General features: G+C 46.8%; 1 protein-coding gene across 6 annotated transcripts in view; it reads left to right on the top strand.

Moving 5' to 3' along the window:
* The window catches only part of GTF2IRD1 (GTF2I repeat domain containing 1), a 91,314-nt gene that overhangs the window by 45,955 nt on the left and 27,214 nt on the right, over positions 1–18,145 (top strand). For all 6 annotated transcript variants that reach the window (XM_077311214.1, XM_077311209.1, XM_077311212.1 and 3 more), the window contains exons 3-12: positions 3,702–3,843; positions 6,324–6,470; positions 7,611–7,794; positions 9,554–9,864; positions 10,623–10,718; positions 12,582–12,665; positions 15,103–15,286; positions 16,691–16,716; positions 17,460–17,580; positions 18,055–18,092. In XM_077311214.1, the coding sequence (XP_077167329.1) occupies positions 3,702–3,843; positions 6,324–6,470; positions 7,611–7,794; positions 9,554–9,864; positions 10,623–10,718; positions 12,582–12,665; positions 15,103–15,286; positions 16,691–16,716; positions 17,460–17,580; positions 18,055–18,092 (1,333 nt within the window). The remainder of the gene's footprint in view (positions 1–3,701; positions 3,844–6,323; positions 6,471–7,610; positions 7,795–9,553; positions 9,865–10,622; positions 10,719–12,581; positions 12,666–15,102; positions 15,287–16,690; positions 16,717–17,459; positions 17,581–18,054; positions 18,093–18,145) is intronic.

The raw sequence follows: 18,145 nt of genomic DNA on the forward strand, positions 1-18,145 counted from the left end.
AAATATTTGTTTGGTTATGCTCAGCTTTTATCCCCAATGACTGACTTACAGCATTGTTCTCAGCATTGTTATTTCACAATAACAACCTCATGAGGGCAAGTTAAGGTGGCAGAGAAGGTGACTAGCCAAAGCCAGCCAGGGCAGAGTGGTTTTTCAGAGCTGGGCCATTTGGACCCTAGTCTGAAGCTCTAACTCAGACTTTCTTAACCAGGGGTTCATAAAACCCTGGGGTTTCTTGACTGCCCTGGATGTCAAGCGTTCAAAGAGTGCTTGTCCCACCTCTCTGCCCCCTCAGAACATCTTCTGGTTGTCCATCATGTCTGCATTGGGCCCTGTGAGCCCTGTGGGCCCTATATGTGTTGTCACACAAAGTAGGAAGTGTTCACCCCAGTTCTGTGACCATTGTGCATAAGCCTCTAGGCAGATGTGATGACCAAAATGTCAGGGAGCATGGCTGGTAGGTACCATTCTGCTTACATTGCTGCTTACATAGCAACTGTATGCAGGCCACGGGTAATCCTCTCGTGAGAATCGGATTACATCCCTTCTCTTTTTCTTTTTTCTTTTTGGCTGTACTAGCTTGCTTTCGGGGCCTCAAAACCCCTCTCGTGGAACTACTTCCCCCCTCCTCTCTATTTACACAAATGCTTTTTCTTCAACTCATCCCTAAAAATGTTCCTTGCCTCCCATACGCCGAGCTTCTGTGACATCACAGCTTGTCTGCAAAACATTCTACGCACTGCAGTGCTGCAGACAGTTCCCCCAGAATACCTGAGGATGGGAGGAGAGATGTGATTTTGTTTGAAAGGTGGCTGGGGCTGGGGGGGGGAGGGGAGGGGCTGCTGCTTCCTTTCACTCCGCTTCACTTTGGGCTTTGGGACCTGAAGTGAAAATCCCTTCATCTCATCCACTGTCGCAAGAGCGCTTTTAAAAAACTCAATCTTTAGAAACACATTTTGTTTATTTATCCATTCGTGGGATGTATAGTCTGTTATATCTTTGGGAATTCAGGGTGGATTACATTTTATAGTCCAATATGATCCCAGTATAAAAGTTAACATTAGTTCAAATGAAAACAATAACCTTTAATGTTTACCTTAAAATCTTATCCCTTAAAATAACAAATCAACACTAAATATTAAAATCGACTTTAACTTTGCCTCCGTGGGGTGAGGAGGGGTGGGGGGAATCATTGGATCTAAAACAGAACATCTCAGCTTGGTGCAGGTCGGTGTTTCTCTGCAACCCTTGATACCAGAATCGTTTGTTTAGATAGTCCTGTATGTTTTATTACTCTGTGTGTTGTTATTCCACAACAAGATGTCAAAGGCTCCTTCCCCTCTTATGACAAGGGGAATAAATCACATGATTATCTTTCTCCCCTTCCCCTTATTTATTTATTTTTTAAATCCAGGCAGAATTCTTATGTAAGAACAGCCTTGTTTCCATACAAGCTATCTGCCTGGCTACGTCTCTTGCAGAAAGGCTGTGTATCTTATTTTTAAGTGTGAATGAAATCAGGCAAGGAAGCGTGTGCGTTATGTGTCTCTTTGCAGCGTTAGAGCTTAAAAAAGCAGCTCTGTTGAATAAAAATTGGATCTGTCAGTCCCTTAAAAAAAAAAAAAACCCACACAACCCTAGTCAATAACATGGTGTGAATTGTGTAGTCTGTGGCTTAATTAGGCAGTTCGATTTGCATACGTCTGCCTGTGAAAATGTGCCTTATGCTGAGTCAGTTCAGTGGCCAACAGAGCCGAAAATGGCTTATTTCAACCAGCAGCGGCTCTCCAGGGGTCTCAGGCAGAGAAAGGTCTTTCCCGGCAATTGAAGCTTCAAATCTTTTAACGATCAGCACCAAAGACTGAACCAGGGACCTTCCGCAAGCCAAGCAGATGCTCTGCTGCAGAGTAAAAATAACTGCTCTAAGGAAAGATTCAAATGAACAGTTGTGTTGGTCTGAAGCAGCACAATAAAATCAAAGTCCAGTAGCACATTTAAGACCAACAAAGGTTTATTCAAGGCGTGAGCTTGTGAGTGTGAGCAGTGCTTGCGCTCGAAATCTCACGCCTTGAATAAATCATTGTTGGTCTTAAAGGTGCTACTAGACCCTGATTTTATTGTACTTTAAGGCGGGGGTCATCAACCCCTGGACTGCAGCCCACTGCTGGGCTGCGAAAGCCTAGGCAGCGGGCCGTGGGGGTTTGTCCAAGCCTGAAGAATGTTTCAGGGGTTTCTCAATGGTAAAAAAATAGTTGAGAAAGGCTGACATAGGTAGATCCATGCACCATGCAACAGATAGTGTCTTCGAGTTCAGTTAAACAACAGATTCTTGCTTGTGTAATACACTTTCCCTCACTGTGCTGGATTCTGCCAATTCACTCCTCCGGGGGGAAATTTTTTCTAAAAAGGAATTTGTTTCCGACAAATTGGACGGACTCCAATCTGCTGCTTGAAAGACGGTCTTCAAATCACAACAACATTACAACCGTAACGCCAGTTATAATCCCCCTGTTCCTAGCTAACTTTTTACATGCATAATTTGCCGGTTACCTTACACACAGGGATAAGCGCCTGGCAAACCTTACTTCGGCGGCTTCTTCCGCAGACTTTCCGTCTCTGCTGGCTTCCGTGTGCTGACTCGGCCCGTGCTTGCCTAAAGGAGTGATCCTAAGCAATCTACTTAGATGCAAAGTCCTGTGTTATTCAATAAAGCTGACTCCCAGGAAAGGGTCTTTAGGATGGTGTCCTAAACCAGGGGTAGAAGAAGAAGAAGATGAGTTGGTTCTTATATGCCGCTTTTCCCTACCCGAAGGAGTCTCAAAGTGGCTTACATTCACCTTCTCTTTCCTCTCCCCACAACAGACACCCTGTGAGGTGGGTGAGGCTGAGAGAGCCCTGATATCGCTGCTCGGTCAGAACAGTTTTATCAGTGCCGTGGCGAGCCCAAGGTCACCCAGCTGGTTGCATGTGGGGGAGCGCAGAATTGAACCTGGCATGCCAGATTAGAAGTCCGCACTCCTAAGCACTACACCAACCTGTGGTCCTCCAGATGTCCATGGACTACAATTCCCATGAGCCCCTGCCAGCATTAACTACCCCTGTCCTAGACCACCCAGCATCTTGGGCTTCTACAGTGGCCCCCTACCTTCTGTGGAAAAGTCCATGCAACAAGAACAATATGTTTAAATATGAACTTTTAAAGCTAACCGAAAGGCGTTTGATTGACCAATTTAAGCTTCATAGCTGAAGACAAGTGCGTGCACATGAAAGCTTTCTCTGCCTTGGCTCCCCCACAACACCAGGGCCCTAACGGAATTAGCACACTTCCGTAGGGCCTGCAAGACGGAGCTTTTCCACCAAGTTTATGGTTGAGGCCAGTTCGGACAGTTTATATGTATTGTAGACACATGACATTTTGTGCAGAGATTTTTGTTCAGAGTTCTGGGTTCCACTACGTTTCAAATCTTGTACGCTCTCCAGAACATGGAAGTGGTCAGGAGTTTTGTGTTGTCGCTATAACTGATGAACAAAATCAGATTGATTTATTTCTATGGTCGTTGCAACTTCTAAAGTTCCTTCAAAGGCAAGCCCACATGGGTAATCCATTCTAGAGAAGATGGGCATAATCTCCATTCTAGAGAAGATGGGCACCATCTCTCTTCCGGTGTTCCCAATCGTGCCTCTTTCTCTCCTTTCCCCAGTGTTCAGCACTTTCTAAACTCAACACGGAGGTTGCCTGCATTGCCGTTCATGACGAAAGGACCTTTGTCGTTGGGACGGAGAAGGGGAGGGTCTTCATGAACACGCGGAAGGAGGTCCAAGCGGATTTCAAGAAATTCTGCAGTGAGTGTTGCGGTAGATTTCCGTAGAGAATCGTTGACTCTTTTTTTTTTTCAGTGCAGAAATTCTGGATGTGAAGAGCCGGCCTTGGAATACCCAAAAGTGATCACAAACCAACATGGAGGGTTTTGCTCTTCTGTCTTTGCACTGCAATGGTGTATTTTCAACCCCTCCCCCAGTTATCCTAGTTCCATTAATGGTCATTGTGCAGGTTTCTCTGTGTGTTTGGGATCTTAGAGTTGGTTCATAACTATTGCAAAAAAAAAATGCTCTAAATCAGGGGTAGTCAAACTGGGTAGTCAAACTGTGATTGCTGGCAGGGGCTCCTGGGAATTGTAGTCCATGGACATCTGGAGGGCTGCAGTTTGACTACCCCTGCTCTAAATGAATAAGGATCCTGAATGTGGCACATTGAAGCAGGTCGTTAGTTCTGTCAGTTGAGAATCCTATGTGGAAATTCCTGCTTAGCAATGACCACTTACCAAATATACGTTGGCTTGGATCCAAGAGAGCATTTCCACAAATGGAAGGAAGCCAAGTGGTCTGCAGAAAACTTAGATATCCATGTATTCCCCTCCCTTCAATAGGAGTAAAACCAATTGGGAGGTGGTGGGGAAATGGCCAGGGAGGAAAGGGTTAAACCCCCCCCCCCCCGGTCCCTCCATCCAATTCACCTTGATAAAAGAAACCAGGCATTCCGAAGTTGCAAAGGAAAACAAAGGTGCTGGGAAAGAAACAGTGCAACGTCGCTGACTCCTCAAACGTCTCCTGTTGATTTGGGCTCGTGGTCTGTGGCTGGGGGAGGCCTGCAGTTGCTGGCGGAACCGGGATGAGGGGCGAGAAAGAACATATTTGTTTAGTTATAATCCTGAGGGTTTTATTGCAGTAGGGGGGGGGGAATCAGGCAACGGGGAGTGCCAGCGTGTTCAATGCTGGTGGAAAGCGCATTTGCGTTTGCGTTTAATCCCCTCGGTGGAACTGTTCAAGAACAGTTCATTCTCCTGCAAATATTAGCCCCGCTCGCCTGTCAAGGTCAGTGCTTGCTCGGGATTATCTGCTGAGTGCGTGCCAGCTGTAAAATGCGCCCCAGGTCTAATCCATCGTGAGCATTCGGCATTTGGCAAAGAGAGCTTTTCTCCTTGGTCTGCGGTCTACCTTGCCTGTTTTGTGTGGCCCAAGAGTTACGGCGCAGCGATTGGACTTCTTTTAATTAAAACGAAAGTTCCTCTGTTATCACGGTGTGCAATAGTCAATTGGCTGCCCTTTCCGTGACTAACAAAATCCACACAATGGGGCCACGTACAGGCAAGTTAAGGGTCTCCTGCTATTCAGGGGAGCTCCCTATCCATGCAGAAAAATAGGCAGTGGAACAGAAATAAACAAAAGAAAGACTTTGGGGGGAGGAATGTCTGAAGAGGACTGAAGTACACCTCAAAAGGGATCAAAGTTGTTTCTGTGTATGTGTTTATCATAAAGGTAAACGTATCCCCTGTGCAAGCACCGGGTCATGTCTCTTTTGGGGTGACGCCCTCTAGCGTTTTCATGGCAGACTCTATACGAGGTGGTTTGCCAGGGCCTTCCCCAGTCATTACCGTTTACCCCCCAGGAAGCTGGGTGTTATCATATCATCATATATATATATATATACCATAAGATGTGATGGGCACTTCCGACAACATGCAGACGCTCTGATTGGTTCTTGAGAGGGAGGGCTCCCCCCCAAGGGCCACTCAGGCTAGTGCACCATTGGAAAGGACCTGGGGGGGGGGCTCTGATTGGCTTTCACTGGGAGGGCCCTCCTTCCCACCTCTGTTCAGAGCTGGTAGCTTCCACCATGGCTGCCCATCATTCTGGTCGGTCTCCCCACCTCTATGCACATCAGAGGGCACTACCACCCTCTGCCTTGCCCCAGCTCTGCCACTCTCGCCAGTCTCCTGGCCTCCAGGAAAGGATGTGGGAGACTGGATGGCCATGATTCATGCACCTCCAGCCCTTCCTGGCAACTAACCCTATATGTAATGGTTGAGGAAGTCTTGTTTAATGTATTGGAAGAAGTGTGCCTGTACATGAAAGCTTATACCTAGAATTAAACTTTCTTGATATTAAAGGTGCCCTGGAGTCAGAATTTAGTTTAGATCTCTCAGGAACAAACAAGTTCTATCTTGTCCTGTGCCCAGAATAGTTTTTTTCCAAGCAGGACAAAACCTTGATGTGTATTCCACCCCCGTAAATCTTGTGGTGGCTTCTGTTAGGTGTGTTTGAACACAATATTTATCATTTAATTCACTTACTTGATAGTCCACCTTCCTTGCTAAGATTCAACATAGATTAATTGCCATAAGGAGATAGAGAGTTTACCAATGGCATAGAATGGGTGAGCAGAACACACACAAGCTGCTTCCAAGCTTGAAGGATTCAGGGCACAATACTGAACTGCTTTGCTTCTCCTCTCTGTTCTTCTCTTCCTCTTGCTTCCTTTGCAGGAATCCAGCAAAGGAAAGAACAAGACCTGGACAGCCAGAAGAAAGCCAAGGACTTTGGCCGGAGCATTCCCCGGATCTCCCCGGATCAGGGATCAGATGTTTACCTTCTCAGGAAGATGGTGGAAGAAGTCTTTGATGTGCTTTATAGTAAGAAACCTTCTCGATCCGTTTCCATTTGCCTCTGCCTGAATTTGCTTTCTGCTGTGGCGTGCGCTCGGTCTGCCTTTGTGGGTGTTTGGAAGATATTGGCTCTTATTTGTTATGTTGGGCTGTGGGCACTCAGTGGAGCTGAAATTTGAAAGAGAGGCAGGGAAACCTGTTGGAATAGGCTGCTCAGAGTGCAAAGCAGACAAAGAATCTGACTCTGGATCTCTCAGATCCTCTCTGATACTCTAAGCTAGGGGTAGTCAAACTGCGGCCCTCCAGATGTCCATGGTCTACAATTACCATAAGCGAATGCTGGCAGGGGCTCATGGGAATTGTAGTCCATGGAAATCCAGAGGGTCACAGTTTGACAAAGGTAAAGGTATCCCCTGTGCAAGCACCAGGTCATGTCTGACCCTTGGGGTGACGCCCTCCAGCGTTTTCATGGCAGACTCAATATGGGGTGGTTTGCCAGTGCCTTCCCCAGTCATTACCGTTTACCTCCCAGCAAGCTGGGTCCTCATTTTACCGACCTCGGAAGGATGGAAGGCTGAGTCAACCTTGAGCCGGCTGCTGGGATCTAACACCCAGCCTCATGGTCAGAGCTTCAGATAGCTTGTTGGCTGCCTTACCACCCTGTACCACCCCTTCTCTAAACTGTACTTTCTCATAGCCAACCTATGTTGACCCTATAAGATTTTCAAGGGGACAAGATGATCAACCTATGGTCACCCATAAACTCTTTCAGCTGAGAAGGGTTTGGAACCCTGGTCCTAAGCCATAGCTAACTTATGGCGGCCCCATAAGATTTTCAAGGCAAGAGATGAACTTTGGCTGCCTCTGCATAACAACCCTGTACTTCCATGGTGGTCTTCCATCCAAGCACTAATATGGAACAACTCCACTTAGTTCCCAAGATCTAATGAGACTGGGCTAACCTGGACCATCAAGGCCAGGGTTATTCATTAAAACACTTTGATTGTGCCTTTCCTTTCAATTCAAGGTGCATTTCGGAAGGGCGGGGCTCAGTAGCGGAGGCGGGTGAGCGATTTGGCTAAAGAGCCATTGGGGTTTGCAGCCAAGAAGAGAGGGGAATGACACTGCAGCTCGTGTCCGCCTTCTAACTCATCTGTTCTGTCCCAGGCGAGGCCTTAGGGAAGAGCAGCGTGGTGCCACTACCGTACGAAAAGTTCTTAAAAGAGCCCGGAGCGCTAATGGTCGTCGGACTGCCTGACGGGCTCGCCTTCCGGAAGCCTACTGAATACGATGCGAAATCTCTGATGGCCATCTTGGAACATAGCCACAGTATGCGGTTCAGGCTGAAACGGTAAGAGGGAAGTCAAGCAGGGGTACCGCACTAGCTCAGCAGGAGGAAGTTCTCTATGTTCTGTTCCCAGCATCTCTGCAGAACATAGTCTGTGTTGAGCTAGATGGATAGGATCTTGTCCAGGTAGGACCCAGGGATCCAATGGAATGACAGCTCACCTCCAGACTACATAGAGCAGTTCCCCAGAGAAAATAGATGTTTTGGAGGGTGGGCTCTAGGTCATTCGACCCTATTGAAGTCCCTCTCCTCTTCAGGCTCCATCCCCAAATTTCTAGGAATTGGCCAGCTTGGATCTGGCCATCTTACTCACCTGTCCCCTGCCGGTGGCCAACGAGATCTAGCCAACCTAGGTCCAGCTCAATATGAGGCTGTTTGATATGCTTGTGTTTACTTTAACTTCTTATTCAGGCTCACTGAATGTGCTTAACTAATGATTGGAGTTTCCAAGTTGGCTTTGGAGTTTAGACGTAAAATCACAGGGTGCTGACTTCCTATGAGTCAGCTCAGTGGGCAGGGGGGCTATTTTTTACCGACACACGTTCTGTCCCTTTAACAATTGCACAATTGGCAGAGATCGATTCCGTCTGTTTTGGTGCCACTTCATCTCCACCCTGGGAAATACTTCTGTTTGTTGATTTTCACCTGTTATGCAACTGCTAAAACAGAGGATCTCTGACCTCCTGTCTCGGTGATTCTGAGGGTCAGACTATCAGTGAGAAGACAAGAGACGGGTCAACAAATCCGCCTCTCTTTGTCTAAGCAATTTTGGCCATTCCGATTTGCGTGGACGTTGCAGCACCGAGAGTTGAGGCTGAAATGCACGTTTCTCTTCATGCCGTTTTTGCGACCTCAGGTGCTCATGGGTTTTTGCCCCTCAGAGATAACGGGGAAGATTGAGACCACAAGAATATTGCTGGATGAAGAAGTTAATGCCCTGACCCACAAATTCCACAGCCCCGGTCTGAATGCCCTGCACAATTGCTACACAGTTTTAGTTTTTAAGCAAAAGAGCCATTTGTAGATCTCTCACTAGTTGGCATTTGGGTGATTTCTTATCATAGAATCATAGAGCTGGAAGGGGCCAGACAGGCCATGTAGTCCAACCCCCTGCTCAACGCAGGATCAGCCCAAAGCATCCTAAAGCATCCAAGAAAAGTGTGTATCCAGCCTTTGCTTGAAGACTGGCAGTGAGGGGGAGCTCACCACCTCCTTAGGCAGCCTATTCCACTGCTGAACTACTCTGACTGTGAAAATTTTTTTCCTGATATCTAGCCTATATCGTTGTATTTTCCTGATATCTAGCCTATATCATTGTACTTGTAGCTTAAACCCATTACTGCGTGTCCTCTCCTCTGCAGCCAACAGAAACAGCCTCCTGCCGTCCTCCAAGTGACACCCTTTCAAATACTTAAAGAGGGCTATCATGTCCCCTCTCAACCTCCTTTTCTCCAGGCTGAACATTCCCAAGTCCCTCAACCTATCTTCATAGGGCTCGGTCCTATGAGCAAGGGTTATCAGTTCTCCCAACCTTTTTATGGGCCCTAGTAGCCATGAGGCTATGACCCAATATTGATAATGGGACTCAAGTGGGTGAGTTTAGCCTTCTATCCCCCATACCAGAAAAAAGGCGTGTCCTTGGTGGCCATAAACCAAGGTCATGGTTGTCCGTTTCACTGATATGCTCTGAGTGCCAGCGCTGAACCATCCCTCCAGCATCATAACGGACTGAAACCTACCTGCAGTTTCCTCCTCCTTTCAGGCTCCCGGAGGATTCTCTCAGAGAGGCTAACCCTGGCTCTGAAATGAACTCCTCCACCCTGATATCAAAGGGCATTCGCGACCCTAGCCTCAACAACATCCATGCTAAACCGGCCAATCCAGATGCTCTTTCTGGGATCACCGCCAACAGTTTCCTGTACGGCGTATCGCTGCCCGCACAGATCGCCATGGAGATAAAGCAGGAGGGCCCTACCGGTCGGCACGGAGCGAACGCGACCCATGAGATACCGAGGCCACGGCCGACAGGAGAACCGAAGGTGCCTTCGCCACAGGAGTTCGGTGACTGCTGTGGTAATGGCCTTAATGTTTGCGGTCCAAGGAATGGTTTGGAAAAGACCCCTATGAGGTTCCTTGGATTAGAGCTTAATAATCATGCTTCTAATAATATAATTAATTAAGGCAATAGCAAGCTCCGAGGCCAGGGCTTTATGGGTCATGGTGGAAAGGGATTGGCCCTTGGGGGTCAAGTGACCGAATGTTGTGTCAGGGGGCATGGCTAGTACTGCAAGGTAGGTGGCGCCTTTGGGGAAGATGGCTCCTTGCTCCAAGCTGATGGCAAAAAATGTACCGCTAGCATTGCAGAAGATGTGGTGCGGTGCATTGGTTTGGGAGGCCCTCCTTTAAGGACCCCTCCTTCATAACAACTTACACTGCTGAGTAGACCCTCAACCATTTGGAATGATAAAATCAGAGCCCAGTAGCAGCTTTTAAGACCAACAAAGATTTATTCAAGGCGTGCAAAGGAAGAGTCTGAGGAAGAGTGCTTGCACTCGAAAGCTCACGCCTTGAATAAATAAATCTTTGTTGGTCTTAAAAGCTGCTACAGGGCTCTTATTTTATTGTGCTACTTCAGACCAACACAGCTACCCATTTGAATCTGTCCATTTGGAATTAGGTGATGCACTTCTGAAGGCATGAATGCCTGGCAGGCTGCAAGACCTTTCTTGTTCAATTAATCTGTCCGCGGCACCTACACTGGATGTACAAGCCCCCCTTGTTTTCATCATTCCGATTTCTCTCTCATTTTGCTTCGTTTCTTTCCGTATCAGGTCCAAGTCAGAAATCGGCTCTTTCCAGTGGTCCGCTCATCCAGAATGTGCATTCCTCCAAACGCATCCTTTTCTCTATAGTCCATGACAAGTCAGGTATGGTTACGTTGAAGGAGGGGAGAACCCTGGAAAGCTCATGGGAATTAGTAGTGTATGGATTTCAGTTGTGTGGCCTCTCCAAATTACATGTGCATGCCCCATTCTTACATCATTTGAACGTATACATAGTTAAACCGTTGGTCCATCTTGCTCTGTATCATCTTCTGCATTAAGCCCTTCCAGAAGGAATCTGCCTTATGCACCCTCTGACTATTGGTCTGTCGTATTCCAGTGGTTCTCAACCTCTAGAGCTGGGACCCACTGAATTGCGAAGGGAAAGTCACATGACAGAGTCATGTGGAGACAGAGCTTGGACCTCACCAAATGTGAAGGTCAGGACCAGGGGCAAAAGTCTGAAATGGGTGAGGACGGGAACACAAGCAAAGCTTTCATATGCGTCCCCTACTAAGGAACAAGCCAAGGGAATCTTGTTGGACAAGCCATGTTGGAATCTTCTCCCCCACTAAGTGACCTCCTTTGCTGGCACCTCTGCTTTTGAAATGGCAGGTCCTTCTAAAATGCAGCCAAAATGTCTACTCTGGGAAAGCTCGTGACCCTGCAGGAGGTGTTTGCCTGACTCACTTGAGGACTCATGTGTTGAGTGACCTGCCCTTGTTGGTGGTCGCTCCATCAAAATATACCGGTGGTTCTCCTTCAATCCTTTCTCCTTGTTCCCAAGGGGTTGCTCTGCACTGGGAGAAGTGCAGTGCGTTCCTTTCTACCCTACTTGCATATTCCTTCCTGTCCTACTGCCATTTGCAAAAACAGTGAGCTTGTTCACTAGCATTGTGCAGTTAGCCCATCCAAAACCCTGCAGATGACAACCAAGTCTGATTCTGAAGCTTAGCTGATAGCATCCACAGACCAGTTGGTAAGGTACATATCAGGCACCCCACACATTGGTTTTAAAATTTATATCTGGGGTGGCAAAATTGTGGCTCTCCAGGTGTCCATGGCCTACAATTCCCATGAACTGGCAGGGGCTCATGGGAATTGTAGGCCATGGACTTCTAGAGAGCCACAGTTTGGCCACCCCTGCCCTATATTAAACAGCTTTATCAAAACAAATATGGCGTTTAAAGGAAACGCAGGGTTAAATTACAAGGGGACCTCTGTTTGGATCTCTAGTATTTATTATATAAAGTTGAAAAGCTGCTGGCAGAGCAGGGGGCGTAGAGCCCTGGAAGGGTGGAGCATCTGGATCTGGGGGACAGGGGAGGTTTAACTCTTTCCCTTGCGTTAGGGCAGCTTCAGGCTGTTCTTTCCCAAGCCATTATTTGCCGGGTTGGTGTTGGTGATGATGAGGAGACAGATATCCATAATGTCCTTCCTCTGCTCTTGCTAAGAATATTTTAAAGTTTGTGTGTGGGGGGGTACATTTCTTGCAAAGAAGAGTATGTGGAGGTGGGGAGTGCTTGAGCCACTGTCCAAATAAAATCAGAAATGGTCTACAGTTACTTTTTAATGCTGGGAAATCTGCTAGCAGATCTCCTGCATAATTTCTAGTTGACCTTCATCTCTGTTCATAATCTTTGAGAGGTGCAGGGCAATTTTGAAGATGAAGGTGGAGCAGGAGAGGATGCTGGGGGTCAATTGTAATGCTGAATAGGGTTACCGACCGAGCCATCGTTGACCACGGAAGCCTTCTTGTAGTTGCGGGTTCAGGCCCAGCAGTTAAGTGTCCATGGAAGAATTGCCCATTAGAGAAAGACTCCATCTTTCAACAGAAGAATCCTCACTTCAGCTTTAGAGGGGGAGTGTTGGATCGATCCCAGGTGGGGCAAGAGAGGCTGGGGGTCCACTGTTGTGGTGCCATATAGAATCCTTTTTGTTTTCCTTTTTTGGTTTTGTTTCCGCTAGATAAATGGGACAGTTTCATCAAAGAAACCGAAGACATCAACACCCTGAGGGAATGTGTACAAATTCTGTTTAACAGCAGATATGGTGAGTGGGAGGAAAACGCCTGTTTTTCATCTGTGGCGCTTGTCGCTTGACTATCGTCAGGGGAGCCATCTCGTCTTGCTTTTGCGGTGGGTTTTTTTCCCCAAAACTTATTTTTATTTCGTAGCAGCAGCCTAGAGCAGAAGCCATATGCTGTGCGTCCCTTCTCTTAGCTGCTCTTTTGGTTTAGTCAGTTGAGAACATGAGAAGAGCCCTGCCGGATCAGACCAGGAGTCTGTCTAGTCCAGCATCCTGTCTCACACGATGGCCAACAACAGGGCAAAGATGCCAAAGGGTTTCAGAGGTCTGGTGTCTCTGAATGTGGAGGTTCCCTTCAGTCACCATAGCTTGTAGGCATTGGTAGACATTCTCCATGAATCTCTCTTGTTGTTGTTAGGTGTGAAGTCCTGTACGACCCATCGCGACCCCATGGACAATGATCCTCCAGGCCTTCCTGACTTCTACCATTCCCCGGAGTCCATTTAAGTTCACACCGACTGCTTCAGTGACTCCATCCAGCCACCTCATTCTCTGTCGTCCCCTTCTTCTTTTGCCCTCGATCGCTCCCAGCATTAGGCTCTTCTCCAGGGAGTCCTTCCTTCTCATGAGGTGGCCAAAGTATTTAAGTTTCATCTTCAGGATCTGGCCTTCTAAGGAGCAGGCAGGGCTGATCTCCTCTAGGACTGGCCGGTTTGTTCACCTTGCAGTCCAAGGGACTCGCAAGAGTCTTCTCCAGCACCAGAGTTCAAAAGCCTCAATTCTTTGACGCTCGGCCTTCCTTAGGGTCCAACTTTCGCAGCCATACATTGCAACTGGAAATCTCTCTAATCACCTTTTAAAGCTCAGGCTCAGATGTTTTCCATCTATACACCCACCCACCACCCACCTCTAGGGAGGTCTGCTCAAGGGAAGGATTTCTAGGCTGCCAGTCTTTTGTGGTCAAAGGGGGCGGAGAGCCCTGGGAATAATGGGTTTTATATGGGGATTTTATGGAGTGGGGTTATGTTGTAAGCTGCTGCGAGTCTTCGGAAAGTGTTGGGATATTAATCTAATAAATAATAATAATAATAATTTATTCCTGTGGTCATCATTACATCCTCGGGAAGCGAATTCCGCATTTTAATCACTCACAGTGTAATATGGTATGGATTCCTAAAGGAAGCAAGGGGAGTTTTCTGTTTGAGGGCATTTTGCAAGGGTTGCAAACCTTCACAAGGATTCAGGAGGTTCTTTGGGTCCCCTAATACTGGAGAAGATCATAGAATCATAGAATCATAAAGTTGGAAGGGGCCATGCAGGCCATCTAGTCCAACCCCCTGCTCAACGCAGGATCAGCCCTAAGCATCCTAAAGATCTCAGACAGGCTGTCAGAATTTGCTTGGGTGTTGATTAGTTAAGAGGGTATGTTTGTATATGGTGTGTCATTGTGACTTACTTGGCTCCCCCCACCTCCACATCCATTGATTATTTTTCATTACCTGCCTTGGGTCTGAAGAGAAGGTGGGAGTATAAACATTTTGAATGAATCAGCACAGATGGTTCCCTCTGCATTGGATGCCCTTTTAGCCCCACTGTGTTTTCTCACCTGTATTGTGTTTGTGTCTATTAAACGTCTGTTTGGATAAAGCCGGCAAAGGGTGCTGCAGGCTGATCTATTCACAATTCTGGGAGGACTTTTTGTATATAAAAAATAAAATGGGAGCCAGCAGCACCTCTAAGACTGTCGGAATTTATTTTTTTCGTGTGAGTCAGGGACAAAACAGAGAGGCTTAAGTCTTCATTCAACCTTTTCACTTCTGCCTCCTTGCTAACAGCCGTTTCCCCAGTGCCCTGGGATGCAAAGTGGTGGGTTTTTGGAAACACCCAGTATGACATTCCCTGAAAACATCAGCACAAGAACAACAGGCAGCTTCGATTACCCATGATGGCTCCAGATTAAGACCATGTGGAATTAAGTCCTGTCTATGGTAGACGAAGGATCCACGGTTGGATTCATTATAAGACACTTTGCCCCATTGCTCGTCTGACCTTCACAACATGTGTCACTGACTATTGGTTTCTGACACGAGTCTGTTTTGTGGGTTTCTGGACATTCGAGATGCTCGTGTTCCGTATTACAAGATTGTACTTGTGATCTGTTTGATCGGTTAGGTCTTGTGCATAGCTGCTGCGTGTTCAAAATCAGCCATTTCCATAAGCAACAAGCAACAGATATGTTGTTGGATTGCACGCAAATAGTTTTATTACTCGTGTGCTGAAATTTGGTGGAAGGCGACGGAAGGAAGCTCATTATTTGATTCTGTATGGTGCCGAAATGACTTACCAACAGTAGCTTGAGTTCAGTTCAGGGATATAGTTTAGCAAAAGTGTTCCCGCTTTCACACAGATCTCTTTTTCCCGTTGCAAAAAAATTAACGTAGTCACTGCACATTGTTTTCAGCTGAAGCTTTGGGTCTGGATCACATGGTCCCTGTCCCTTATCGGAAAATTGCTTGTGACCCGGAGGCCGTGGAAATCATCGGGATCCCGGACAAAATCCCCTTCAAGCGCCCTTGCACGTACGGCGTCCCAAAACTCAAGAGGATTTTGGAGGAAAGGCATCGCATCCACTTTGTGATCAAAAGGTACGTGACTAAGTTGGCTCAAAAGGAGGAACCATTCCGTCTGAGGCTCCAGTGACTCCACTCATTGTAGTACATGCACTAATAAGAGAACACAATGTTAAAATTTTGGCAGACTTTGGAAGAGAGCTAGCAGCTGATAAATAGACGTCTCCATTCATTGATTGGCTTTGTTACTTTACAGCTCTTACTTTGGTGCTTTTATCGGCTGCTGTGTATGTTATATTCAGACCTCTGAAGAAGGCCCTACTTGAAAAATTCCCACTTTACCCACAAGATCCCTTTGTTTTTGATACCTGAAATTGCTTGAGGATCTGTGTTTTGAGACTGGGGTCTTCTACTATCACATCTAATTGTTCTTTGATTTCTTTGTGCAAAGGGCCAGATTAAACACATAAGTGAGTTAACTGTTAAGACTCAAGTCGAGTGTAATGACGTTGAGAACCTGAGTCTTGTAAGCGGCATGCTCCTCACTAAGATGCAACTTTGCAAAATATTAAATCTTAGCAACAACAGGTTCTCAATAATTTAGCTGGAAAAAAGTATGGAAGCGGGCAACCAAGATGATGAAGGGGTCGGAGCAGACGAGGAAAGGCTAAAGAATCTGGGTCTTTTCAGTTTAGAAAGACGACTAAGGGAGGACATGATAGAGGTTCATAAAATTATGCCTGGGGTGGAGAGTTGACAAAGAGTGGGCATCCAAATAAGGTGATGGGCAGTAGATTCAGGATGGACTAAAAGAAATACTCCTTTACACAGTGAGTGATTAAAAATGTGAAATTTGCTGCCAGAGTATATAGTGATGGCTGCAGGAATAAACAGCTTTAAAAGAGGATTAGAGAGATTCACACGGGCTAAATCTATGTGGCTACTAGCCATGGTGACTGAAGGGAACCAGCACATTCAGAGGCACTAATCCTCTGAGTCCCAGAGCCAGAAGGCAACATCAACTAAGTAACTCTGCCTTGTTGTTGACCTTCCAGAGGAACTGGTCGGCCACTGCGTGAGACGGATGCTGGACTAGATGGACCACTGGCCTGATCCAGCAGGGCTCTTCTGATGTTTTCATCAGGAGAAGGCCTCGGTCTCTATGCCCTGTTGTTGGCCCTCCAGAGGAGTTGGTTGGCCACTGCATGAGACAGGATGCTGGACTAGATGGACCACTGGCCTGATCCAGCAGGGCTCTTCTGATGTTTTCATCAGGAGAAGGCCTCGGTCTCTATGCCCTGTTGTTGGCCCTCCAGAGGAGTTGGTTGGCCACTGCATGAGACAGGATGCTGGACTAGATGGACCACTGGCCTGATGCAGCAGGGTTCTTCTGATGTTTTTAGACTGTTTTAAGGTTTTCAAACCGAATTGCAGACCAAAGTCTCAGTTGACATTTTTATCCCCCTCCTTGCTTTACAGGATGTTTGATGAACGAATTTTTACAGGTAAGCCTACACAGCTTCCTTAATTGTCTTGGCTGACTGGACAAAGCCTAGTTATAAGTGGTTAACAAAGGCATGGCCTTCTGTGGGCTGTGATTAAATCCCTTTATTTAAAGACTATTTCACACCTTACTCTGTTCTGTCGCCTAGTCAGTGCCTCGCGCCCCACTCCCCCACAGGAAATGCAAATGCACCTGCTTCTCCAGGCCAAACTGGATGAGATGTTTAGATAGATAGATGATAGATAGATAGACAGACAGACAGACAGACAGACGGACATACGGATAGACGGATAGATCTGTATGGCATTATGCTCTATTAAAGTTCCTCCTCTCCCCAACACCCCCTCCATGTTCTACCTCTAAAACCTCCAAGAACTAACCAACCCCAGAGCTGGGAGCCCCCGTCACATGGCTATTGGGCCTGCGTTCTATGTAGATCAAAAAGAGGAAGGTCTTTTCCCTTTCACTCGGAATTTGATGTCTGAATCTCTCAGGCATTCCGTGGCCATTAGTAATCACCTGCGTCCCACACAACTTAAGCCATCCCTAACTTTAAATCAGAAATCTTTCCTTGAAGGGGAAAGCATCAGTTGTGTCTACAATTTGGTAACAGTAGGTTCTAAATGCTTCCTCTGGAAAACCTTTTTAAAAAATCCTTTCTTTTTCTTTTTCCTTTCCGATGTCTTGGCTGCCTCTGTTTCTTTCCCTTATGCTGGCAAAACTTGGCAACTCAACTGCAACCAGGAAGTAAATTTACCAAAGATTCAACCAAGATTGAGCCATCCAGCCCCTCGGGAGAAATTTCTCCTGAACCGCACAGAATGGCGTTTCTTGATCTGGGAGGGACTTCGCAGCCGAATCACAGGCAAGCTTGTTTTATTCTACAAGAACCTGAGAGCCAGTGTGGTACAGGGCTTTGTGTTCTGGCCTAGGATCGGGGAGACACTGGTTCAAGTCCCGACTTTGCTGTGGAAGGTAGCCTAACATACCTCGCAGTGTTGTTGTGAGGAGAGTAGAACAATGACATAAGCTTCTTTGGGTCTCCAGGGGAGAGAAAAGCAGGATATAAATATCACAACCTATCAATCCGATATTTAAATAGTATTTTTTCGATGCTAGGCCCATAGCAGATGTCAAAAATGTCTTCAAGGACAGAATTCTTCACCCAGCTGAAGTCCTTGTTCCTAGAAACCTGTCACTTTCCCTTGAGCTTTGACATTAGGACAGTGTTTGGATGTAACAACAAACCATGGTTTGACCCCCACATGAAGAATCTTGGCAAAGTCCACACAACCTCCATTTGTTTGGTAACCAAAACATGACCTTTTTCCTTTGTCAGGTTGGAAAAGTCCTCCGTTTCAGGAGACTGTGAACCAGGTAAGCTCAAACGAGCACTGCCGTCTTGTCAGAAAATCCACGGATAGGCAAAG

Source organism: Paroedura picta, chromosome 15, assembly GCF_049243985.1.
Source record: "Paroedura picta isolate Pp20150507F chromosome 15, Ppicta_v3.0, whole genome shotgun sequence".
NCBI lineage: Eukaryota > Metazoa > Chordata > Lepidosauria > Squamata > Gekkonidae > Paroedura > Paroedura picta.